We start from the raw sequence: 22,353 nt of genomic DNA on the forward strand, positions 1-22,353 counted from the left end.
CGAGTAGTTTTTCAATCAGTTCATGTTTGATGAAGCTCATTGCGACGTTTGACAACACTGCTTTGTATATGTGAGCTTGTGCGTTTGTCGATGTATGTGCCTGTGCGTGTGCGTGTCTGTCAAATGTGAAAATATTACAAGTTCGAACGGCATCAAGCAAAAAGAAATTAGTTAAAAAGATACGGAAAAAAAATTGCCGTTTACATTATACGTGTTCGACGCGTAATTGTCAACAAATAAACGAATTTGTGAACAATTAGCTATGGACTATAGATACAGCGCCTACGGCATAGGCCAGCGTCGTCAGCCCAATGATGCATCGTCTTTTGCGCCAATTCGCGGCGGTGGTGGTGTCAGCGGAGCCGGCGGCGGCGGTGGCAGCGGTAACATCAGTGGCAACGGTGGTGGTAGTGCAGTCGACGACAATTTTCGTCGGCCAATGAACTATGGTCGCACGGATAGTTTTAACAATGGCAATAGCGGAATTGGTTTTAACAATCAAAGATTTTCTGAAATTGATAGCATTAAATTTGGCAACAATCAGCGATATCTCGATAACGATAACAACAAATTTAGCAACATGCAATCAAACACTTTTGGACGTTCTAACGATGGCGGCAGCAGTGGCAGCGTCGGCTACTCAAATTATTCTAATAACAATCAACGTTTTAACAACAGCAATAGCCATGGCAGTGTTGCGCCAATCAAAAGCAGCTTTGACGATAACTTTCGACCACAAAAGCCGCTGCAGTCGCAGTCGCAGTCGCATTCAAATTTTCTTAGCCGCTCTTTTGAGCCAAGATCAAACTCTGTTTCCATGTCTGGCTCTGATAATTATCGTGGGCCTCAGCATCAACAACAACAGCTGCCAAGCAATTTGGGCCTTACTCGTTCCATTAGCGATCTTAATTACAGCAACATTCACAGTAACAACAATATTAACAACAAATCGGACAACGCTCCATCACGTTTTTACAATAATGATCGCAACTTGGACACATTCAGACGTTCCGATAACTTCAGTGGCATCAGCGGGGGTGGTGGCGGTGGCGGTGGCTGTGGCATTGGCCAAGAGTCGAATCATATGAGTCGCACCGGCTCCAATTTCAAGTTCAACAATGATCGCCCGGCAGCGCCATATGGCCGTCCCAATAATACTGGAAACTTTGACAATTTTAATGATCGCAACTTTAATAGCGACTTTCGTGGGCCACAGCCGCCCAACGATTATGGCTTAAACTTTGACAACAACAAAAACAACAACAGCAATAGCAGCAACAGCGGCAATCAACAACCATTTTACAATAGCAACAACAACAATCAGAGCAATGGGCCGGGCAACTATCGCGGTCCGAACAACTCTGGTTCCACTGGCAACGCTTTGTCAGTGTTGGAAACGGTCAATGCTTTGATGAAGAACCAATCGAACTGGCAAGTGGGCAACAACAATTATGGTTTTGGACCGGGTAAACCGATTGGCGGCGGCGGCAATCGCAACAATAAATGGAATGGACCTGCGAACATTGGTGGACCGCCGGGTCCCAAGCCTAATCATGCTGCCATGGGCAATAGGCCACCGTTCCCCAATCAGGGACAAGGACAAGGACAGGGACGTGCGCCCAGACAAATTAACAGCAACAATATCAATTATAATAACAAGCCACAGTTGCCCAATGTTTCTCGTAACAAGCAGTTTAATCCACAGCAGCAGCAACAACAACAACAGAAACCGCAGCAGCAACAACAGCCAAGACAGCAGCAGCAACAACCAACCAAACAGCAGCAGCAACCACAGCAACAGAAACTGCAGCAACAACAACAGCAACAGAAACAGCAGCCGCAGCCACAGCCGCAGCCGCAGCCGCAGCCACAAAGACAAAAGCAAATTGTTAATAGGAATGTGACTGTCAATGGCGGCAAGCCTAAACCCGTTAATGTGCCGCCCAAGCCGAATGCGCCGAATGCGCCCAACGCTGCCCCAAATACTCAAGCGAAAGGCATCAACAACAACAACAACAAAAAGGAGATTGAAACCCAAAAGCCAGCAGAGAAAGCGATTGTCAAAGGTATGCGATATTAATTAATTATATATAATGCATATCTAATTTGTATATATCTCCTTTTAGTCGGAGCTCAAAAGCGTGTGGCTGAGCCAGCTCCTGCGCCTCTGACCAAGGCGGATATCAAGCGTCGCAAGCTCGCAGTTAAGCGTGGATTTTTGATCGGCGGCTTCAAGCTGCCCTATGTTAACAACCTGAAAGTAGCGTTGCCCCAACCCGAGGATAAATCGTATGCGATTATGTTCTTCGAACAGTTGCCCAATTATAGTACAAGCGGTGAAGAGCTGGAAGATGAGCCAATGGCTGAGATTCAGGATTACGAGCAGGAAGGCAAAAATGCTGGACGCACCTTGGTAAAACGCATTCGCAAACGCTTGCACTACGAGTGGGCCATCAAGGAAGAGTCCAAGAAATATACGTCGTGGCAGAGCTGGTGGACGGATTACAAGTGGTGCGAGGAGGCGATTAAGGAGGAGCTGGCCACCTTTGGCAGCGTCAATTTGCGCAACTGCTTTATACCTGATTTGCCACGTCTGACCACTGAACAAGTGGTCGACGTTATCGTTAATCAAGCGCAATTTGCATTGCAAAAGAATTCGGACAATTATTTCAATAATATGAAGTCCATATTTACACTGATGAATATCACATTTTTGGAGAATCTTAAGATGCCCAACACCGAGAAGGTTCAGAATATGATACGAACGGTTCCAAATGATTTTTGGACTTACAAAATGCGCAGCATGATCTATTTGTGGGCTCAATATAAGAAAATCTCAAAGACTTCGTCGCCGGCCACGGAAACTGGACTCAAAGAGCTGCAAGCCATAGCGCGCGATTGGAAGAATCCGTTATTCCATTGGATAGCCAAGCAGGCATTCGACGAGTTGAAGGTATGAAATAAATATATCATTGCAAAAATATTCTATTCTATTAACATTTCCATTTCCCTTTGCCAGGCTATCAGCGAGGTAGAATGGCCGGAACACAAGCAGCAGTATCCAACTTTAGAGTCCACTGCACCATCATCTTAAAGCAAATTCTACACCTGTATGCATTTTGAACCCCAAGTTAATATAAATTTGATTATACATATAAATGATTTTTATGTGTCCACCCATAAGCGAAAATTTGTAGATTGAGAATGAATAAATAAATGCATACATTATATAGTAAAGGATTTTACTTTGTAGACGATTGAAGAAATTTTGAGAGTTTGTATTTTACATATATATTATAGTTTCAATTGTTAATTGCTTTAATAAGCTTAACAAATAGATATCACATTAGAAGTATCGATAATCCGTATCCTTTAAAGCTAGCCGAAAATCGAGAATATCCAAAAAGTCGTTAAGTTTTTAACATTTGAATTTTCTTTAGCCAAATCATTTTCAAAATATTTATAGCTTAATCCACTAATCAGGAAAGGTCTTATATTTGTTTGTAGCTGTTTTTAATATCGTAGAAAAATATACTGTACTGTATTTTATAATCTGATGTTATTTTCGCCAAAATGTTAGTAAATAGATTTGATTAAAGCTTTGGCATATATGAATATTAGCGATATTTTCCAAATACCTTTACTCCGAATATCGTATTCATATTTGGCATCTCTAATAACAAAAACACTAGTACAGCTGCACCCAATGAAACCGCAACTCATTTCAAATGCTGAGATTAGAAAATTATAGCTTAAATTCAATTTCACAATTTGACAATCGATTTCAAATTAAAAAATAATACCATACCCCAACAGTACATAATATATACAGGTGAAAAATTAATCATAGTACATCTGTTATATGTGTAAATAATTAAAGACAAATAGATGTTTACATAAGCACATATTCATCAAAGCCCACGTCACAGAAATTACTAGACAAATAGATCATAAAAGATCACATAATTATCAAAGTCCACTTCACCGGAATTGTGAAATAGATCATCAAAATTTTTATTATTTAATATAGTAATTAACCGATATTTGCAAGTATCGGAATATAAATTTTTCTTAAGTCTTTGCGAAGTATCGATATAAAATACAGTATCTATTTTATGATCACTATTAACGGTGCATTGCTGTGCACTTGTGATCTATGTAAAATTGAAAAACTCAAGGAAGATGTATGCTAAATTTATTTTTATTGTCAATTTTTAATTGAATATAAGCATCTCATTGACGATTTATGAAGAACTCACTTCACAAATTATGTAACCCATACAAATGTTACATATTAACATACATATGACTCTCTAAGCACCCAATTGGCAATTCTTGTAAAGGATAGAGATTCGGCAATCTTCAAGTCTTCCGCTTTTGTTCGTCAACGTCTTCTCATCGAGCTCTAGAACGGAATTTTGCTCGAAAATCTATGTAATCCGCTGTCTGGTGCCGGGCTGACGCCACCAGGGGGCCGAGCTTATAAAATTGAAAAATTCAAAAAATTTTATGCTAAATGCATCTTTATTGCCAATATTCAATTACAATATCAGTTTCTAATAAACAATTTATAAAGAACTCCCTTCCCACATTATGTAATCCATACAAATGCCTCGGGTACAAATGCCTCTAAGCACCCAATTGCTTGTAGAGAGTGGGGACATAGTCATCATACTCGGCCTGATAGAAATTTCCGGCAATAGGATCGCCCAAATTGTATTTTTCAGCAAACTTGGCAATCTTGAAGCCTCCGCGTCCATCGGCGCTGTTGTTCGGCAACGCCTTCTCGTCGAAGTCCAGCTTGCACTGTTGCTCGTAGACCAAAAATACATATCGATGCAATCCGGTGTCTGGTGGCGGGCCGGAACCAATATAGGCCGAGAGCACCTGACCCTTGGACACGTCGTTGCCGGGAATGTTGCCGACCAGCCAGTGATGCCATTCACGGAACTTCGGATCCTTACGGCTCGGTGCATCCGGATCGGTCATGCACAGAGTGTACAACTTGGAAGGATCAGCTTCCCATTTAACACTGGGCTCGCACTTCACTTGAGTGGGGGTCAAAACGACGCCGGGTTTTACGCAAATGCCGCCATCATATTCAATTGAAAGAACGGACTTGGGTGCCTTGCAAATGACATCGGGCACAATACAATTCTCCTCCATTATGCCGGTGACTGATTTGGATGAAAAACTGCGCAACGATATGAGCACGGGCGAAGCTCGTTGTAAAATGACAAAAGTTTTGCAAGTTGCTTTCGTTGCGGCTCCTCTAATGACATTCCCATTGACAGCTGCCATTGTTGCAGCCCTAACGATGCTGTTCCATTGATTACCCAATGGACATTTTATCACGTAGCGCGTAAATCCAAAACGTAAGGCACTCATTTTTCGGCCTGTTCACAGTTGCTGCTCAATGTTCAAATTATTTTCACGATTATATACATATATAGTTGGGGAAATAATTTGTTTAATTGACAGCCCTGCCATTCACAGTGCGCCGCGGCAGTTTGTTATCGCTACCGACTATTGCCGAAATTTCAAATCGGACTAACAACAAAAATTTTATTTACACTTCATGATTTGGTTGTATAAGCTGTAGACTTATAAAGCTACAAAAATTTGTTCGATGTGAAGAGATTTAAATATAATCAAATCTTACTAGATGTACTTTCTTGTTGGGTAAATTATAGTAAAAGCTCTAAAGATTTAGTTAAAGAAATAAAACTATGAATAAAATTTGATATCATATCCTTTCATCATATATTTGTAATAAACAATTTCGAATTGTTAGTTTGGCATCGCTGTCATTCACACGGAGGCGCTTTCGATTGTTATTGTTATCACTGATCTTCGAAATTAAAAGCCCGGCAAAATAATTTAGTTTAAACTGATTGTGGCTTTGGCTTTGCTAATTTGTAAAATCTATACGATTTTGGCGATAATAAATTAAAGTATGAGTAAGTTAAAAAAGATTCGTTTTATTAAGTATTAAAACAAACATATTGGCAAGGGTATATACAATTTTAATAAGTTTTTAAATATGCCTAAAAAGAAATAATAACTGATCGCACTTTTCCACTTGTAAACAATATTCTTATAAACCTAAGACTTAATGAAATGTGAGTGAAGGAACATTTAATGATAAATGCGAATGATATGGGAGTTCGTGTTCTTTGTTTGGATTGTAATTTCAATTTTTGTTCAAGCTTTTGCTATGGGGAATAACTAAACTTGATAGCGCTGTTTATGTCAGGCCTTGCGAAAGACATCGCTGGAGCCATACGAATAGCGACGCTCCTTTAGATGAGTACTGACAAGGACTTCCTCATCATATTGCGAGAGGCGTTGCATCTTGGGACGCATCAGGCCACGAACATCAGACAAATTAATATCAATATCCTTAAATGCATTTAGCATAAACACAGCGATGATGATCACCAAAAAGCCACAAACATCGCCGAGGATATTCTCGAAACGCATCTTGCTGAACTCCTTGAGTAGTATGGCAGATGCCGTAATCACCAAGGTGGTGAACATCACATAATAAACTGGAGTCACGATGCTCGTATTGAATATATCGAGTGCCTTGTTCAAATAGTTCATCTGGATGGCAATAAAGGTTACTGTGACGACGATTAGGAACCATGGCATCCAAGTGCTGAACACATTTGAGCCATTGGCAATCGTACTCCTGATGGCCAAGCCTAGTGCCTTGCAGGACATCACAGTTAAGGACCCGATGCCGGAGCAGACGAATAGATAGACACAAACGTTTGTGTGTCCATATTGTGGAGCCACGAAACAGGCGATAAATGCACATGAGCCAAATATACAAATGATGTAGAGTATAAAAACGGGATCCTGTAGCATTTCGAATAGCACTTGTAGGTCCTCGATTTCCTTCTCCTTCGGCGAGTGGATGACCACAATCGTAGAGCCCAATATGCACAAGAAGCAACCAAGTTTGCCCAACAAGTTGAGCTTCTCGTTAAGGAAACGCGATGCCATAACCGCAGAGATGATGACACTGAGTGCTCCTAGAGGCGTGACTAGCGAGGCGGGCGCAAAGGCATAAGCAGCGAAATTGGCCGCTTCCCCAAGACCCACTGAAAGTATATTAAATGAGTATTGCGATATAAGAATTTTGCATTTATGACTCACTTGTTAGCAGCCCCGCCCACCAAATCCATTCACGCAGATAGCCAAATCCTCCAGCTGCAGCGCGCACTTCGCCATGTCTGCTAAGCCTTAAGAGTGCTTTCTTTTTAATAATAAAACTGGAGCCAATAAAGAAACATGATGAAATGGCTAAGCCGACGCCAATGTAAAAATCTGTATTCGAGATGGTCTCAGTTAAGGTATTTGAGTCAGATGCACCGCTAATGGGGGAGGTGGCCACAGCAGGCGGCAGTAATGAGGCTTCACTACTCATTTGTCAGCTATATGAATATTCTTAACCGCAACTCTGTAAAATGAAGAAAGAGCACAAATAATTACTTAAGGCCAAACACACGCAACGCATATATGTATAATATATACACACACACACACCCGCACAGATAAACACACGATATTCAACCGTAATCAGCTGCAAGTTGTTTTTGAGTGAGTCACATTCGCCCTAGCGACCTGCACTTTAGACACACACTCATATATAAATGTATATATGTGCTACTTAACATAAACAACTCTCTTTATACTCAATAAAACAAACGCACTTGTATTCTTAGCTGCCATGCAAATATAGCGCAATCGCGTAGACCGAAAGGCGTTCGACTTTGTTTTGGTTTTTACGATTACAGCATCGATTGCGTCTGTACCAGGGCTGCAGTAGCATATCGATTTTGACTGCAACAGCAAAAGATTGCGTATGTAAAGAAAAACAGCTGATCGCTGTTGTGCTGTGTTTGTTACCGTTCTCAGGTACACTTTATGAAAGTCGTCATATTTTACATGATTATTAAGTAACATTATTATACTTATTATTCAGCAAGTTTATTCTGGAAAGATTTCTATAATACTTCGGAAACACTTAATTTTATTAAATAGTTAATTGCTGTTAATAACAGTAATGTAACCATGCCATGTTAAGTTCTCGTTTGCTTAAAACAAATGTTCGGTATGAAAAGTAAACAAGAAATTCTAAATATGTACATATGTATGTATATTATGGATGGATATTCAAGACGCATTTATTGCAGGAGATTTTTTCGCAAATATCTTAAGTAACAGCTGCAGCAGCAAATAAACTGCGCCCAAGACAATGAAATAGCCGCCATACACAATATACTGCGTTTTTGGAGGCAGACCAAATCCAGTGTCTGGAAAAGATAATGAAAAGTATTAGTTATTAAATTTCATTGGCATTTCCTTTAAATTTATTACTTACCCGTTAATACGACAATGGTTAAAATGGTTTGCAGCACTAGTGCCACCAGCATATTGATGCCAAAGATCAGGCCGAAGCTGTCGTCCACCAGGTTCTCGGCCACTATGGCAGCGGCCACTGTGATGATGAAGAAGAATACGGCACAGAAGATCACGTAGCTCACGTAGGCGAGCCAGACGCTATTGCCACACGCCGCTAGCAGTAAAAGTCCGCCCAGAACAGCGACACAAATGGAATTAATCAGCATGTAGAGGCTGCGTTTGCTATTGCTGTTCAACATGCCAGCAAGAATGGCTCCGATGGCGCCCAGCAGGGTGGCCACTGCTTCGACTCCGCCATTATAATTACTCTGCTTTTCGGGCGCCAGCTCCTTCCACAGAAATTGTATGTAGGAAATGACCTGTATTTGTCCACAAATGGCCAGAGCCCACCAGATGCTCCACAGAAGCACCACAGGATTCGTATACGAAGAAACCAGATGATACCAAAGCAGGCGACCAGCATTGCTCAACGAGAACTTTGGAGCAACTTCATCTGTAGTAACTAATACATCAGCCTTTGCCTCTGAATGATGCGTTTTAGTGGAGTAAAAGTAGAGACTTCGCGGCACACTTGGCAGCAGAACTGAGATGACCAGCGATATTACCTGCGTGCTCAGTGAAATGAAATGTAGGCCACGAAAACTTAAACTGTCCGTGGAGACGAGCAGCTGGGCAATCACGCCACCGAGAAATTTGCCAGCCAGAATCGCGGCTCGTGTATGTCCGGTGACCACTTGATAACGTTCCCGATCCACTTTCGCATACATGTATGTGTAATAGGCCACCTCAGCGGCGGTGAAGAAGCCATAGAAAAGCTGTGCCAACTGCAGCTCAAAGATGGTGTCTGTCCACAGCAGAAATGAGAACAAAATGATGCCCGCTATCGAGGAGAGCACAATAATCGGCTTGTAGCGCAGCAGATCCGTAATGAGAAACACGATCACCAATTGGGCGAGCACGGCATAGGTGCCAAAGGGATAAACATCCTGATAGATTTGCTCTGTTGTCACATTGCCCCAATCGCCAGCCAAATACTCGGTAACAAAGGGTTCTGAGGGTCTCAGCTCGCGAAAGAACCCGAACAGACACAAGAGCAAAGAAATTTTTAGCCAGCTCTGCATCTCAACTGGAGAAGCAGCCGATAAGGTCTCACGCTCGTTAATGTAAATATATTGCGGCTACTTGATTGGGTGTCGTAACCGCAACGGCTGCTCGACAACAACTGTTCCGATCCGATCAGAGGCGCAACGCGACTCGCGACGATTCGCTGACGGTCAGCTGAAAGCAAAAGCGACCTATCGCTTTCTTCCAAAAAACGTTTCAAATTGCCAGCCGAAGCATAAAATATTTAACAATTTAAAACAAGCAATATACCTATGTACTAGATACATACATACATAGATGTACTTATATATATATTGACGACGTAATACCCTGAACTTTAAAATACTTCAAAAAAATGTTAGCTTACAATTAAGCGATCTAATTTAGTTCGAATACGTATTTATTTTGTTTTATTTATAAAAATATATTTTAAAAAATCTATTTATATATATTAAAAAATGTTATTTTTAAGCATTAAAAAATTTTGTCACATATTTTGTATATGTTGTGAAATATTTTAAAGCGGTATTTTCAAATTATAAAAAATAATAAACAAATAAAAACTGTTATAAAATTAAAAAAAAAATATATATATAAATATCATAAAAATATTTGCATATATAAATTTATAAAAAATTTAAAAATAAAATTGTATTAATTATATATTGAATTTACAGGATATTTTTTAGCATATATGCAGAATATGTTAAATTTACTATTAGCATTGTAGAGCTTTTTCAATTGGGCAATCAAATCGGTTTTATTTTATTTATGGGTATAACAAGCTTGTCATTGAACTTGTAACACTTTAAAACAAGGTTATTGACGCGACTTGATATCTAGAACTGTATTCGATTATATCATTATATTTGTCTGCCAATTCGTAAATTCTGACCGAAATTTATATTCCATATACTTTTGTAGCTTCGCATATTATTAATTAAATCCACAAGCCAGTGAAATCATTTATATTGTTAAATATACATATATAGTTTCTATAACGTCATTCCATATGAACATTAGTTTCATACAATTCGAGACGCTTTTTTCTATTCTCAATTATTGCACTTTTTACAGGGTAGCGAATAGTCAACTATGCAGTTCTCCAACTTTCCTCCCTCTTATTTATTTTTTCTTAGATTTGGCAGACTGATAAAACTGAATCTTATCACAGACAGTTAATATTCATACATATATAACTCTATATAGTGGCTTGCCTTGATTAATCTATATCGTTTAGGTTTTTACGAATTTATGATAGCTTACGATGTTATGTGATGAAGTGCTAAAAAAGTGATTCCAAAAAAGAAAAAGAAAAAAAAATCCCAAAATAATTTAGTCAATAAAACAATATGCGAATGAGACACAAAAGCAAATATATGTATGTTCGAATAAATTAAATTAGAATTGAATTAAAATATAGAAAAATCCCCTTATATACGAATTTAAAAAAAGGTTTGGGCAACGAATTAAAAAATGAAAATTAGGTAACAAATTATTATCTATATATGAATATGAAATAGGTAAAAAAAAGTAAATATTTAAAGTATATAAGGGTAGTCGAAAAAATTATACTTATCGTACTATATATATAGAATATATATTACACATATGTATATAGGCTTACAGAAATGCGGCGAATACTTTATAAATCAATTTCCAATTAATTTTAATTGTTTTCAAGCCTTTCTACAGCAAATAAAATTGAAATTAAACAGAAATAGTTTTTGAGAACATCAAAAGGAGAACTTTATTATCTACTTTTTCATGTATTCCTGGTAGAGACGCAACAGCTCGGGGCTTGTGCGTGGCTTCACTGTTGCCAGCGCCGATTCGAAGTGTCGCCAATGCACGAGTTCTGCCTCGAAGCTCTGCTCCAGAGCGCTGAGCGCTGCCTCATGGCAAACAGCTTGAATCTCTGCACCCGAATAGCCTTCGGTGAGTTCTACCAGCTGATCGACAATCACATCCTCAGCCAATGGCATGGCACGCAACTTGATGAGGAGGATTTCGCGACGTGCCGCCGCCTCTGGCAAGCCCACGTAGCAGACTCGATCTATGCGGCCGGGCCGGAGCAATGCCTTATCTATCATATCTGGGCGATTGGTGGCCGCTACAATGGTGACATTGTGCAAAGCGTCCACGCCATCCAGTTCGGTCAGCAGCTGGGTAAGCACGCGTTCCTTGACCGACGAGCCACCAGCAGAACCCTCGGATCGCTCTCCGCCAATCGCATCGATTTCGTCGAAGAAAACAATCGCCGGCGCCACTTGGCGAGCTTTGCGAAAGACCTCGCGCACCGCACGCTCCGACTCGCCCACCCACATCGAGAAGAGCTCCGGGCCTTTAATGGATAGGAAGTTGAGTTTACTTTCCGTGGCCAGCGCCTTGGCTATCATTGTCTTCGAGCATCCAGGCGGACCAAACATGAGAACACCACGCGGTGGCTTAATACCCAGGCGCTGAAATTTATCGGCATGCAGCAGCGGCCACTCGATGGCCTGTTGAAGAGTTAGACGCAGTGCAGCCTGGCCCCCGATATCTGACCAAAGTACATTTGGACTCTCAATGAGCACCTCGCGCATAGCTGAGGGCTTGACTTGTGTGAGTGCTGCTTGCAAGTCCCGTAGCTCTAGAGGGCGAGGCTCCTCCTTCAGTGTAGCTAGCGTGGCTGTATATACGAGATTAACCAAATCGGCGCCCACATAGCCATGTGTGATGCTCGCAATGTGCTCCAATTCGGCATCTTTTATATTATGCTCCAATTGCTGCAGCTGACATTGCAGAATCTCCTTGCGAGCAGTTGGATTAGGTGGTCCCAGCTCCAATTCACAATCCAAACGACCCGCACGCCTAATGCTCGGATGCAGTGCATCGATTTGCGAGCTCGTGGCCAGCAAGAATGTGCGACTCGTCTCCACCCGACAGCCGCTGCTAAGCTGATCGAGTTGGGAGAGCAATGCCAGCGAGGCGCGCTTGACCAAATCATTGGAATCCTGTTTAGGGCAGAGTGTGTGAATATCCTCCAGGATAATCAGCGAGGGGTGTGGATAATGCGAGTAGGCGCGGTCAAAATATGCTGCCAGCTTTTGTTCTGTTTCTCCTAGAAATTTGCTGAACACCTCGCCGCTGTTAATATTAATGATTTGGACATTTTTGTTGCTTCTCTGAGCCGACGAACACATGGCCTCACAGATCAGGGACTTGCCACAGCCGCTGGCGCCATAGAGCAGCAAACCACGAGATATTTTGATACCTACAAAAAAAAATACTCTTCAATAAAATATAGCTAAATATATATTCACTTACCTTTTGGCATTGGCTTGTAGCCTAGTGCAAAGTCCATGCTTTCTTCCACCAATTGAATTTGCTTTTCCAGTCCGCCAATCTTTCTTTTACTTAATTCTTGATCCAGTTCGAGCGTCTGCTGTTCGACTTTTTCCTCATTCAGTAATATCTCCAGCCGTGTCGCATTTGTTATTTGCACAAATTGTTGTGTGTTGGCCAAGCTTAGATTGGCCAGTGCATCCTCTAGAGCATCTTGCTCCACTCCTTGCCAGCTTTCCAATCGAAAAGTCAAGGGTTTGTTGAAGAAATTTAAATGTAGTTCGCTGCCCTCCCTGTATATTTGATTCACAGTGTTGCGCTTGAGTACTGCCGCCACATCTGGCAGATGCATTGACTCCAGTTCGGATTCGCTGGAATTTGAATGCCTTAGAGACACACTGGCAGCGGCATAAAGTTGACCGTGATTCAGAGCTGAAATGCGTAGTAATTTGCCTTGGAATGCCGACCAATTTTGTCTATAATCTGTAATAGAAGATCATTCATTATTAATTTTCCTTTAGTCAAGATCTCCACTCTACCTTCTGCTGTGGCGAAAACAGTCGTAAGAAACTGCTCCGAAATGGGCCAAAGAATGCGCACCAGCGCAGGATTTTTAGCTTCTTCCAATGCAGGTTCTATAACCACCTGTTGCCCAATATGAAACTGGGCAAGCTGTATGGCACCCTCTGACATAAATAGAAGGGTATTGGCATATTTCGGCGGTAGATCTTTCAAAGATTCCACTTCAAAATTTTTCTGTTGCACACTGCTCGTATAAAGGGTTCCATCGCGCACAAATTCTGTCTCCACAGCTGCGCCACTTACGTCTTCCGCTAGAGAACATACTCGTTCGTGTGTGTCCCGTGATTTGCTTGTTATGTGCACATTACATTTCTCACAGTGAAACCAAGTAGCTTGGTTCTTTTTATTACTCGACTTTGGCGGCATGTCGGCAAACGGAGCACGTTTTGTTTACATTTTGCCAAACAGCTGATTGTGTCGGCACTCGCAGTGACTGGCAATTAATGTGAATGGTTACAAATTTAAGCAGAGTGCGCAGCGTGTAAATTGGAATTTAAACTTGAAATATAGTCCAAGAAAGTGTCTTGGTTTTTGTTTAGAATATGTATTGCATATGGTTATGTAGGATGAGCAAGTAGCTCAATATTCTCAGCTTATCTAGATATATTGTTTACCTGTTGCATTGCCAATCAGCTGCTTGCGTGCGCAACGAACGGCAAAAGTGGGACAAGGACAATCACTGAGCAGAGCGCGCAGCTCGTGAATTTGTCGGGCGTAAACTTTAATTTTGAAATTTATGACCAAAGTTATATAAACTCCGTGGCATTGTTTTTTTTATGTATATTTTGCACACGTTGCTGGTGCGGTGAATACATATGCATATAAGATTTAGTTTTTAATTAGCAGCTGTGTCAGTGCGCACTGTTAATGGCTATGTATGTAACGGTAAAAAGCTTTTGAATTATGGTATCGATACCTAAAGATAGTTATGTATTTTCTAGTTTTATTATTCATTTTCTGATCAATATATCTAATTTCACATACACTTAAACATATATACAGGAAAATAGTAAAACAAACAGTAAGAAAATTAGCTCGATTCTAATGAAGGAAATTCTCTTTGTACACAAAAGTCTATTGCAGCAGCAAATCAGTTTCGCTGGCATTGGCTGACATCAGATCGCGTTCGAGGCTGGTCGTAGCATTTGCTTGATTCAAAAATAAATCAAAATCGTAACCATCATTCTGTGCCGAAATGGAATCCGTTTGATTGCTAATAGTGTGCGGATTAGAAAGCAAATCCACATCGTGCAAACCCAGCTCCTTGAGCAGGGATTCGTTGTCGTTGGCATTGGACGCAGCTGTGGGTTCCTTTAGTTCCACATTGATAATGGGCGCCGGCTGCTCGACTGCTTCCCTGCCGTATGTTACCTTATGGGAACGTGATGTGGAATTCGCCTCAATTTCATCATCATCCAGCTCCTGGGGCTTGAGCGTACTCGATTTGTATTGAAAATCCGTTTCCTTAAAGTCCACTTCAATAGGGAAGAGAGGAGGTAGAGAGTCTAGACGTGCCACCAAGCTTCTGTGCAGCTCTGCCAAACTATCGAGCAGGCTGCGCAGCTGCTTATTCAAATCCATTGCATGTTTGCACTCTAGCAGCTCCATTTTCTCGAGCACATCTGTGCGTAGCTTGGCAAACTTGCTGCGCGCATCCTGACGACAGCGCAGAATCAAACGATATTCATAGTTGCCCGTCTCGACGCGATAGAGCGGCTCCTGCAACGCCGCAAAGCCATGCTCTTCATCGTCCATCTCTTTGACCTTCAGGCAATAGGAGAGATAGGTGAACTTCGCATCCGCATAACGTCGCACGGTTAATTTTGTGTCGGGTATGGCCTTATTCAGATACGTGCCCAGATCTGCGAGCACGGGTTTAATTTGCTTGATGATAGCCAATCCGTCCTTTTCCAGCGAACGATGAAATTCACCAAAAGTACGAAATGCTTCACTGGCTCGCTGTTGCGGCTCATGTGCCGAGATCTGGGTGAAGCAATCGCCAAAGCTTTTGTATGTCTGCAATAGATCGTAATAGGCCTTCAGCATGCGCCGCGCATGCTCCACCAATCCTTTGTACATCAGCTCTGTGCCCTCCAGCTCTTCCAGTCGCTTGACCAGCGAATCATTGCATAGTATAGCCCTCGATAGACCCAGCGTGTCAGCCGTATTGCTCGACAAATTGTCCACAATGCGATGCTTCAGTTTCTTCAGGATTATGTCCAACGTTTTGCCCTGTTCGGGATCTGCATGTAGTTTGTTGTAGTGCACGGTCACCTCATCCGTAGCTGTTTGAATCATCTTGGCCACCTCCACCTTGGTTTTGCCCTTAACGCTCACCGAATTTACAGCGAGCAATTCATCGCCTGATTGCAGGGAGCCCTCGCGGGCAGCGGGAGTGCCATCGAAGACCTGGAATGGAAGAGAATATTAGAAATTAATATCATTAATATCGATATATACGATACATGTAATATATACCCTAAAATAGACTTTGGTCTATATAATAATTATTAAAAATAAATTGACCTATGTCTTAATATATAAAGATAAACATGTTCAAAATCTTAAAACAAGCTAGCTTTATTTTTGGAAAACCTTTTTGACAGATTTGCTTTGATCTGCAAATCATTTTCAATATTTTAATTTTGTAGCAAATCGGTTTAAAAAAAAAATATAAATAAATTATTGTGTGAATCAAATTAAAATGTAATGTAAAGGAGTTTAGTGAAAATTCAGTTTAGCGAAATTGCGTTTTTTTGAAATTCGAGACGAAAACCTGTCGAAACGATACCCAGAGACCATGACGTTTTCCCATTGGTATAGAGACAGAGAGGTTGACTCGCGGCAGGAGAGGCCGAAATCGAAACTGGCGAACCGCGTGCAACAGTTGGACGCGCGCTTGCAATCCATAGTATTGGAGAATAATTCGAACAAGTTGTTGCGTCAGCAGGCGGGATTGGACAAGATGAGGATGACTTCGAAAAGGATTAAAAAGAAGACGCTGCGCGGCTCGCCAAAGGTGTGCAGCATACAGCGTGTGTACGACCGCAATCGGCAGCAGGAGCTGCGTCAATTGCAGCAGGAGCAAAGCCGGCAATGCCAGTTCCATAGCCATGCGGTCCCCAATTTCAAGTTGATGCACAAACGCTGGGAAATACGAAATCGAACGCGTCAACTGAAATGCTTGTACAACCTGACCAAACCGCAAACGCCACACACGCTAATGAAATCTATGGAAGCGGCCAAACGTTGGCAGACGGAACGGGCGAATCTGGAACAACAGATTATGAAGGAGGTGACGCTGCGACCGCAGTTGAGCCAAGCCTCGGAGAGCTGGCGACAGCCTCCGTTCGTGCCGCGCATCTTATCGAGCATTGTGAAGACTGAACCGTTCCATCTGAAGTCGGTGGAACGGGGCAAGCTGCGCAAACAGTTCGATTTGTGGAACCGGCGGGAGCAGGAGGCACGCTGGCAACGAAAGGCGATCGAGTGGGCGCAACGCTGTCACGACGAATATGTCCAGGCCCGCAAATTAACCAATTTCAAGGCTACACCGAATCCCTGGAAGCGATCTACAGCAATTATCTGAAAAAAAATTTCAACTGATTTTTTTTTACATTTACATTACATTTTTGTGCAAAATAAATAAATTTCTTTGAAAATGTAATTTCATATTCGATTAACTAGGGATTTTTGTTGGTGAAAATTAGAGTATTATTATTATTTTTTGTGCCATTTACCTGCACTATATAGAGACACGGACACATTGGCGCACCGCCTCCAATGCTAATGCCGATTAGATTGCTCTGATCCTTCGTAATCACAACTGCATTCGTGCTCACAGTCATGCCCCTGCAAATGTTTGAATGGAAGTTCGATTTATCTGGAGTTATTGGCATATATATATTCATATAGTCTAGACCTATGTGGAAGCTTTTTGTTAGAGCAATAAGCGTGCGTTACTCACATCGATTTGTGCAATTCTCTAATTAGCCATAAGAGCTGTTAATAAACTTAAAAATAAACGCTTTCTGTAATTTGAATTTTAGAATGATTAAAATTAAAAATAATTTAATAATAGCTTTAGCGTTGTTATAAATGGGTTCCAAATAAATTTCTATCTGAAACAATGTACCTTTAACTATTTATATTTGATTTTTGTATAATATAAAATTTATTTTAAGATACAGAGGTATATAACCCTTTATAGTATCGTACTAAAAACTTTAAAATATATTATATTTTTTTTTATTTTTTTTATTCGTTGTCCAATATATTTTGACTATAAAAATATGTACATATGTCTTTATGTCAATCTTCTAGTAGTTATCGTAATAAATCGGAATATATCTAATATTCCATTAGGTTCTATATTCTCATAATATAGGATATATCTCTAAAAAATGACGTTCTAGCAGTTATATTTTTTGGATCCAAGTAAAACATAATGATGTTATTTTTAAATGAACTACACACATATATTCTTATGTTTACGCTATTAAAAAATAAATAAATTTAGCCTCAAGGAGCTCACAAAATAAAGAAGGAGGCATACAATAAATACGCTTTGTCTCCGTCTAGGTTTGGGTTAGCTTTTGAGACACTACATGAAGTATATGCTTTATATAACAATTCATAACGTTTCTAACGGTTTACTGAGTCAAGAAATTTTGACTTACAAGCGATCTAGCTCGTATTTTTGTTTACTATAGAGTCCATATCGATCTGGTGTTGGCTCGAGGCCAGTGCAAAACACGGCAGTCTCTGTATCGGTGGCCGCAGTGACTTTTAAATCCTCCAATTTTTGTTTCGAACTTTTAGGAATCAGATATATTTATGTATATGTACATACAGAGAGAAATAGACGCAGAGCTATTGATTCCTATTCCACCCGATACTTACGCCTCAAAGTCGGCCATGAAATCCTCATTTAATTGTATTAGCACTGGCGTAGTCTCGCTTGTTTGCTTTCTAATTAAATTTTGTATTACATTATTTATGTTTATATTTGAGTTATCATAAACAATATGTTGGCCCAATTATTGATTTTTTTAATTCAGACAAATGGCAAAGCTTTTCTGTTTCACGCTTAACCCATGAATTGTATTTACATATGCAAGCGTATATGCATGCATTCCTATACTTACATTTTATCCTCGTAGAAGAAATCATCGTCGTCCGTCAGCATTTTGGCAGTTTTCTTATTTATTTACTATTTTAAACAGGCCTTAGAGCCTTCCCATACACTTCTGACGTGAACTTGGCTGTTTAAGAAAAACCAAAACAGTTTTTTATCGAATAATATCGATATTTGGCGATACTATCTGTTGGCTACTTTACAGCACTGTGAATACAACTTGTTGCCTAGGCAACGCGAAAAAATATAAACAATAAATAATTTGTGCAATGGATTGGGCTGAAGAACTGAAAATGACTATAAGAAAGGTTAAATTGAATTAAGTAAAACTATAATTTATATAATTGTGTATATTTATAGACCACTGCACGCAAGGGTCGTCGCTCAAAGAGTCGCGACGTCTTGAAAGAGGAAAATCAAGCAGGATCTTCATCGAGTGCTGCGTCGACACACAAATTGAATAAAGATATATCCATAGATATTACGTTGGACATACAAAATGATAGTAGCAGTCCCACATCTACAACACCTACAACATATAATAATGAATTTGATTCAAGTCGACCGCCCATCAGGCGCGTCTCTGGTGGCTGGGCAGATTCTGGCTTAAAGGGACTTAAGTAAGTAAAAGGTTTTAAATTCTAATTTTATCTAATACGAATTTATTTTTTATAGATCCAAGAAGAATTCATTTGATGAGTAAGCAGCTACAGCTTTTATATTAGCTCACATAATTAATATCAAATTTATAGCGAACGCTTTCAAGTGATCAAATCCGCTACAAGTTCAATACCAACGGATGATATACCTATTATACCGGATTTAGATGATGTCAGAGATGAAATATTGCTTAATGAAATTGTTGAGCCTGCGTCGTAAGATACTTTTTATATAGACTTGATATAATAATAATTTACTTAACTTACAGAAGCGTCGCTATTAGTCGCGATGTTGCATTTAAAGAGCTAAGCTCCGATCTGCTCTCACAAAATGCCTTTTCAGCAATAGAAGACGTGGATTTGACCATATTGACACGTTGCTTACAGGTCCAGGAAAGCTTGGATGAACCGGACGAAATTTGGGAATGGGATAAACTCTTTACAGAGATAACTGCGCAAATAAATTCGGATAAGACATTGAATGTTGGTATGCCGGAAAAGACAGAGATTGGGCCCGATGAAGTGCCGCCTACAGCTAAATACAATTGATTCTATGAAATCCGAATAATTGCAATATATAAATAAAATCGCGGTTTAATTTAAAATTCAAATTGCTATGCAATAAGGGACGCATATAAAAAGATGCTAAATAATACCAAAAAAAGCTATCGAGAATAAATCGATAGCATTGCTGAAGTTTTTTCCGTCACTATCTGTCACGGGGCAGCGAAAAATCATAGTTGTAGACATTTTTTAATCTGTGTTAATCGCATTGAAAATTGTGTTAAAAAATTATAAATTGCTTATAATTAAATCAATCATACAACAATGGCGCCGAAATCCAGAACAGTTGGTGTTCCGCCGAAATCAAAGACCTTTAAAGACAAGTCAAAGCCAACCGATGTGAGGCTGTCGAATATACAGGCGGCAAAGGGTAAGAATATATGTGGTTATTGTAGAAATATGCTAAGTTGTAACATAAAATGCATGTAGAAAGGTTATTTATGGTACTTATTGTCAATTATGTTGCATGTTTGTTGTTGGTAGGGTAAGATATTGTATTTAAATGCATAAATAAAAAGCAGTTGCCGGCTGCCGTCTGGAAGCTTCTTAGTGATGACAGTCCATGAGTCATGTGTTTCGGTATGGGATTCTTACTAATCGATTCTTTTTGCAGCTGTCTCCGATGCCATTCGTACCAGCTTGGGTCCTCGCGGCATGGACAAAATGATCCAGGCTGGCAATGGAGAAGTATCCATTACCAATGATGGTGCGACCATTTTGAAGCAGATGAATGTCCTGCATCCCGCTGCCAAAATGTTGGTTGAGCTGTCCCGTGCCCAGGATGTGGAGGCTGGCGATGGCACCACTTCCGTTGTGGTCATTGCCGGTGCCTTGTTGGAGGCATGCGAGAAACTGCTGCAGAAGGGTTTGCATCCCACTGCCATTTCGGATTCGTTCCAACGCTGCTCGAACAAAGCTGTGGAGATTCTCACTCAAATGTCGACTCCTATTGAACTCAAGGACCGCGATACTTTGATCAAGAGTGCTTCCACATCGCTCAACTCCAAAGTTGTCTCCCAGCAGAGCAGCCTGCTCGCTCCCATTGCTGTGGACGCAGTGCTAAAGGTCACCGAACCAGGCAAAGAGGCATCGGTGGATCTAAAGAACATTAAGGTTATTCAGAGCTTGGGCGGCACCGTTGAAGATACGGAACTGGTCCAGGGCTTGGTCTTCACCAGCCGCTCGGCCGGCACCAATGCACCCAAACGTATTGAGAAAGCAAAGATTGGTCTCATTCAATTCTGTATTTCGGCACCAAAAACCGACATGGATCACAATGTGATTGTTAGCGATTATGCAGCAATGGATCGTGTACTCAAGGAGGAGCGCTCCTATATTTTGAATATCGTGAAGCAGATCAAGAAGGCGGGCTGCAATGTCCTCCTTGTACAGAAGTCCATTTTGCGGTGGGTTATTTGAGTTTGATGTTAGTTGTGGAATACAATATTTAACTTAATTTTACGTATCTATAGTGATGCCGTCTCGGATCTGGCTCAGCATTTCCTTGACAAGATCAAGTGTTTGGTTGTCAAGGACGTGGAACGCGAGGACATTGAGTTTGTGTGCAAATCATTGCATTGTCGTCCAATTGCCTCGCTGGATCATTTCACAGCTGAGAATTTGTCGAGCGCAGATCTCGTCGAGGAGGTGGCCAGTGGCACCAACAAGTTCGTCAAGATCACTGGCATTCAAAATCAAGGACGCACCGTTTCCATTATCTGCCGTGGCTCCAATAAGCTCGTTCTGGAGGAGGCTGCACGCTCGTTGCACGATGCTCTGTGTGTGGTGCGTTGTTTGGTGAAGAAGCGTGCTCAAATTGTAGGCGGCGGCGCACCAGAGATTGAGATGGCATTGCAGCTGGCTGCACTGGCGCAAACCGTCGAGGGTGTAGATGCATATTGCTATCGTGCATTTGCGGATGCCCTAGAGGTGATTCCATCAACTTTGGCCGAGAATGCCGGCTTGAATCCAATTGCTACGGTGACGGAGCTGCGCAATCGTCATGCTCAGGGCGAAAAGACAGCCGGCATCAATGTGCGCAAGGGCGCCATTACCGACATTTTGGCAGAGAATGTGGTGCAGCCGCTTCTAGTGAGCACATCGGCCATTACACTGGCCACCGAGACCATACGCTCCATACTGAAGATTGATGATATTGTGAGTTGCATCTCTTTATTAAGTATTTGTGTAACTGTTATTCATTTATATTTTTTTTGCAGATCAACACGATGAGCTAAGCAGTTTGGCTTTGCCGGCAACTCTTATCGTTCTGTGTATTTGTGCGCTCTCATCCCGGCTGCAAGCTCTACTTATTTGCATTTTCATTTAACACACACTCACACTCGCATATACCTACGCACACACACGTATATGAGAAAGAAACACACACACCATCCATAACGTTTCCATTTTGCGGCATCTTGCCGCCTTTATATGAATAAAATTCACATGATATACACTACAAGTTAATATGTATTTAACATTTAAATAAAAAACTATGTATTTCGCTTTGTATTAACAACGAAATGAATCATTTGTATTAGTTTT

At 40.8% G+C, this 22,353-nt stretch overlaps 9 protein-coding genes across 11 annotated transcripts; 4 read left to right on the forward strand and 5 right to left on the reverse strand.

Moving 5' to 3' along the window:
• The first annotated feature begins 59 nt into the window (after positions 1 to 59).
• Positions 60 to 3,237, forward strand: LOC149091623 (uncharacterized). Its single transcript, XM_089257904.1, has 3 exons — positions 60 to 2,066; positions 2,127 to 2,953; positions 3,020 to 3,237. Exons 1-3 carry the CDS (start codon positions 263 to 265, stop codon positions 3,092 to 3,094), a joined length of 2,706 nt encoding a protein of 901 aa, XP_089114030.1. The 5' UTR covers positions 60 to 262; the 3' UTR covers positions 3,095 to 3,237.
• A 1,268-nt stretch (positions 3,238 to 4,505) lies between these two features.
• On the reverse strand, positions 4,506 to 5,624 carry LOC108649993 (protein D3). The gene has a single exon (XM_018099113.3). The coding sequence runs from the start codon at positions 5,386 to 5,388 to the stop codon at positions 4,630 to 4,632; it is 759 nt and encodes a 252-aa protein (XP_017954602.1). The 5' UTR covers positions 5,389 to 5,624; the 3' UTR covers positions 4,506 to 4,629.
• Positions 5,625 to 5,961: 337 nt separating this feature from the next.
• On the reverse strand, positions 5,962 to 7,869 carry spict (magnesium transporter spict). Its single transcript, XM_030382926.2, has 3 exons — positions 7,722 to 7,869; positions 7,165 to 7,468; positions 5,962 to 7,109 (listed from the first exon to the last, which is right to left on the reverse strand). Exons 2-3 carry the CDS (start codon positions 7,433 to 7,435, stop codon positions 6,253 to 6,255), a joined length of 1,128 nt encoding a protein of 375 aa, XP_030238786.1. The 5' UTR covers positions 7,436 to 7,468; positions 7,722 to 7,869; the 3' UTR covers positions 5,962 to 6,252.
• Positions 7,870 to 8,176: 307 nt separating this feature from the next.
• LOC115562134 (thiamine transporter 1) lies at positions 8,177 to 9,841 on the reverse strand. Its single transcript, XM_030382932.2, has 2 exons — positions 8,393 to 9,841; positions 8,177 to 8,324 (listed from the first exon to the last, which is right to left on the reverse strand). The coding sequence occupies exons 1-2, from the start codon at positions 9,552 to 9,554 to the stop codon at positions 8,185 to 8,187; spliced, it is 1,302 nt and encodes a 433-aa protein (XP_030238792.1). The 5' UTR covers positions 9,555 to 9,841; the 3' UTR covers positions 8,177 to 8,184.
• A 1,417-nt stretch (positions 9,842 to 11,258) lies between these two features.
• Positions 11,259 to 13,876, reverse strand: LOC115562133 (ATPase family gene 2 protein homolog A). The gene is made up of 3 exons (XM_030382931.2): positions 13,404 to 13,876; positions 12,847 to 13,347; positions 11,259 to 12,793 (listed from the first exon to the last, which is right to left on the reverse strand). The coding sequence occupies exons 1-3, from the start codon at positions 13,810 to 13,812 to the stop codon at positions 11,295 to 11,297; spliced, it is 2,409 nt and encodes an 802-aa protein (XP_030238791.1). The 5' UTR covers positions 13,813 to 13,876; the 3' UTR covers positions 11,259 to 11,294.
• Positions 13,877 to 14,377: 501 nt separating this feature from the next.
• On the reverse strand, positions 14,378 to 18,730 carry PICK1 (protein interacting with PRKCA 1). Of its 3 annotated transcripts, XM_030382894.2 has the most exons (5): positions 18,594 to 18,730; positions 18,349 to 18,417; positions 18,126 to 18,260; positions 17,187 to 17,298; positions 14,378 to 15,855 (listed from the first exon to the last, which is right to left on the reverse strand). In XM_030382894.2, exons 1-5 carry the CDS (start codon positions 18,632 to 18,634, stop codon positions 14,521 to 14,523), a joined length of 1,692 nt encoding a protein of 563 aa, XP_030238754.1. In that variant the 5' UTR covers positions 18,635 to 18,730; the 3' UTR covers positions 14,378 to 14,520. The 3 variants fall into 3 exon arrangements, with proteins under 3 accessions (XP_030238754.1, XP_089113322.1, XP_030238755.1); XM_089257196.1 differs by lacking the exon at positions 18,349 to 18,417 and having other exon boundaries at positions 18,594 to 18,711; XM_030382895.2 differs by lacking the exons at positions 18,126 to 18,260; positions 18,349 to 18,417 and having other exon boundaries at positions 18,594 to 18,726.
• On the forward strand, positions 16,020 to 17,111 carry LOC108658394 (uncharacterized). Its single transcript, XM_018111067.3, has one exon. The coding sequence runs from the start codon at positions 16,247 to 16,249 to the stop codon at positions 17,033 to 17,035; it is 789 nt and encodes a 262-aa protein (XP_017966556.2). The 5' UTR covers positions 16,020 to 16,246; the 3' UTR covers positions 17,036 to 17,111.
• An 18-nt stretch (positions 18,731 to 18,748) lies between the features above and the next one.
• IFT43 (intraflagellar transport 43) lies at positions 18,749 to 19,803 on the forward strand. The gene is made up of 5 exons (XM_018098531.3): positions 18,749 to 18,891; positions 18,944 to 19,203; positions 19,259 to 19,282; positions 19,336 to 19,458; positions 19,512 to 19,803. The coding sequence occupies exons 1-5, from the start codon at positions 18,853 to 18,855 to the stop codon at positions 19,789 to 19,791; spliced, it is 726 nt and encodes a 241-aa protein (XP_017954020.1). The 5' UTR covers positions 18,749 to 18,852; the 3' UTR covers positions 19,792 to 19,803.
• Positions 19,804 to 19,928: 125 nt separating this feature from the next.
• On the forward strand, positions 19,929 to 22,332 carry CCT4 (chaperonin containing TCP1 subunit 4). The gene is made up of 4 exons (XM_030382896.2): positions 19,929 to 20,176; positions 20,420 to 21,212; positions 21,279 to 21,963; positions 22,026 to 22,332. The coding sequence occupies exons 1-4, from the start codon at positions 20,071 to 20,073 to the stop codon at positions 22,041 to 22,043; spliced, it is 1,602 nt and encodes a 533-aa protein (XP_030238756.1). The 5' UTR covers positions 19,929 to 20,070; the 3' UTR covers positions 22,044 to 22,332.
• The last annotated feature ends 21 nt before the right edge of the window (positions 22,333 to 22,353 follow it).

The sequence above is a fragment of the Drosophila navojoa genome, chromosome 3, assembly GCF_054131105.1.
Source record: "Drosophila navojoa isolate 15081-1374.11 chromosome 3, UAZ_NAV_1.0, whole genome shotgun sequence".
In the NCBI taxonomy this organism is placed as follows: domain Eukaryota; kingdom Metazoa; phylum Arthropoda; class Insecta; order Diptera; family Drosophilidae; genus Drosophila; species Drosophila navojoa.

What these genes read in the sequence shown, in the direction of transcription:
- LOC149091623 (XM_089257904.1), top strand. Translation starts at nt 263, where the DNA reads ATGGACTATAGATACAGCGCCTACGGCATAGGCCAGCGTCGTCAGCCC. An exon ending in AGAGAAAGCGATTGTCAAAG is followed by an intron (nt 2,067 to 2,126) that starts GTATGCGATATT and finishes ATCTCCTTTTAG; the next exon opens with TCGGAGCTCAAAAGCGTGTG. An exon ending in AGGCATTCGACGAGTTGAAG is followed by an intron (nt 2,954 to 3,019) that starts GTATGAAATAAA and finishes TCCCTTTGCCAG; the next exon opens with GCTATCAGCGAGGTAGAATG.
- LOC108649993 (XM_018099113.3), bottom strand. Translation starts at nt 5,388, where the DNA reads ATGAGTGCCTTACGTTTTGGATTTACGCGCTACGTGATAAAATGTCCA.
- spict (XM_030382926.2), bottom strand. Translation starts at nt 7,435, where the DNA reads ATGAGTAGTGAAGCCTCATTACTGCCGCCTGCTGTGGCCACCTCCCCC. An exon ending in GTGGGCGGGGCTGCTAACAA is followed by an intron (nt 7,110 to 7,164) that starts GTGAGTCATAAA and finishes ATATACTTTCAG; the next exon opens with TGGGTCTTGGGGAAGCGGCC.
- LOC115562134 (XM_030382932.2), bottom strand. Translation starts at nt 9,554, where the DNA reads ATGCAGAGCTGGCTAAAAATTTCTTTGCTCTTGTGTCTGTTCGGGTTC. An exon ending in AACCATTGTCGTATTAACGG is followed by an intron (nt 8,325 to 8,392) that starts GTAAGTAATAAA and finishes TATCTTTTCCAG; the next exon opens with ACACTGGATTTGGTCTGCCT.
- LOC115562133 (XM_030382931.2), bottom strand. Translation starts at nt 13,812, where the DNA reads ATGCCGCCAAAGTCGAGTAATAAAAAGAACCAAGCTACTTGGTTTCAC. An exon ending in TGTTTTCGCCACAGCAGAAG is followed by an intron (nt 13,348 to 13,403) that starts GTAGAGTGGAGA and finishes CTTCTATTACAG; the next exon opens with ATTATAGACAAAATTGGTCG. An exon ending in CTACAAGCCAATGCCAAAAG is followed by an intron (nt 12,794 to 12,846) that starts GTAAGTGAATAT and finishes TTTTTTTTGTAG; the next exon opens with GTATCAAAATATCTCGTGGT.
- LOC108658394 (XM_018111067.3), top strand. Translation starts at nt 16,247, where the DNA reads ATGACGTTTTCCCATTGGTATAGAGACAGAGAGGTTGACTCGCGGCAG.
- PICK1 (XM_030382894.2), bottom strand. Translation starts at nt 18,634, where the DNA reads ATGCTGACGGACGACGATGATTTCTTCTACGAGGATAAAAT. An exon ending in TTCATGGCCGACTTTGAGGC is followed by an intron (nt 18,261 to 18,348) that starts GTAAGTATCGGG and finishes GATTCCTAAAAG; the next exon opens with TTCGAAACAAAAATTGGAGG. An exon ending in CGTGTCTCTATATAGTGCAG is followed by an intron (nt 15,856 to 17,186) that starts GTAAATGGCACA and finishes CTTCCATTCCAG; the next exon opens with GTCTTCGATGGCACTCCCGC.
- IFT43 (XM_018098531.3), top strand. Translation starts at nt 18,853, where the DNA reads ATGGATTGGGCTGAAGAACTGAAAATGACTATAAGAAAG. An exon ending in TGAAAATGACTATAAGAAAG is followed by an intron (nt 18,892 to 18,943) that starts GTTAAATTGAAT and finishes GTATATTTATAG; the next exon opens with ACCACTGCACGCAAGGGTCG. An exon ending in TCTGGCTTAAAGGGACTTAA is followed by an intron (nt 19,204 to 19,258) that starts GTAAGTAAAAGG and finishes TATTTTTTATAG; the next exon opens with ATCCAAGAAGAATTCATTTG.
- CCT4 (XM_030382896.2), top strand. Translation starts at nt 20,071, where the DNA reads ATGGCGCCGAAATCCAGAACAGTTGGTGTTCCGCCGAAATCAAAGACC. An exon ending in GAATATACAGGCGGCAAAGG is followed by an intron (nt 20,177 to 20,419) that starts GTAAGAATATAT and finishes TTCTTTTTGCAG; the next exon opens with CTGTCTCCGATGCCATTCGT. An exon ending in GTACAGAAGTCCATTTTGCG is followed by an intron (nt 21,213 to 21,278) that starts GTGGGTTATTTG and finishes ACGTATCTATAG; the next exon opens with TGATGCCGTCTCGGATCTGG.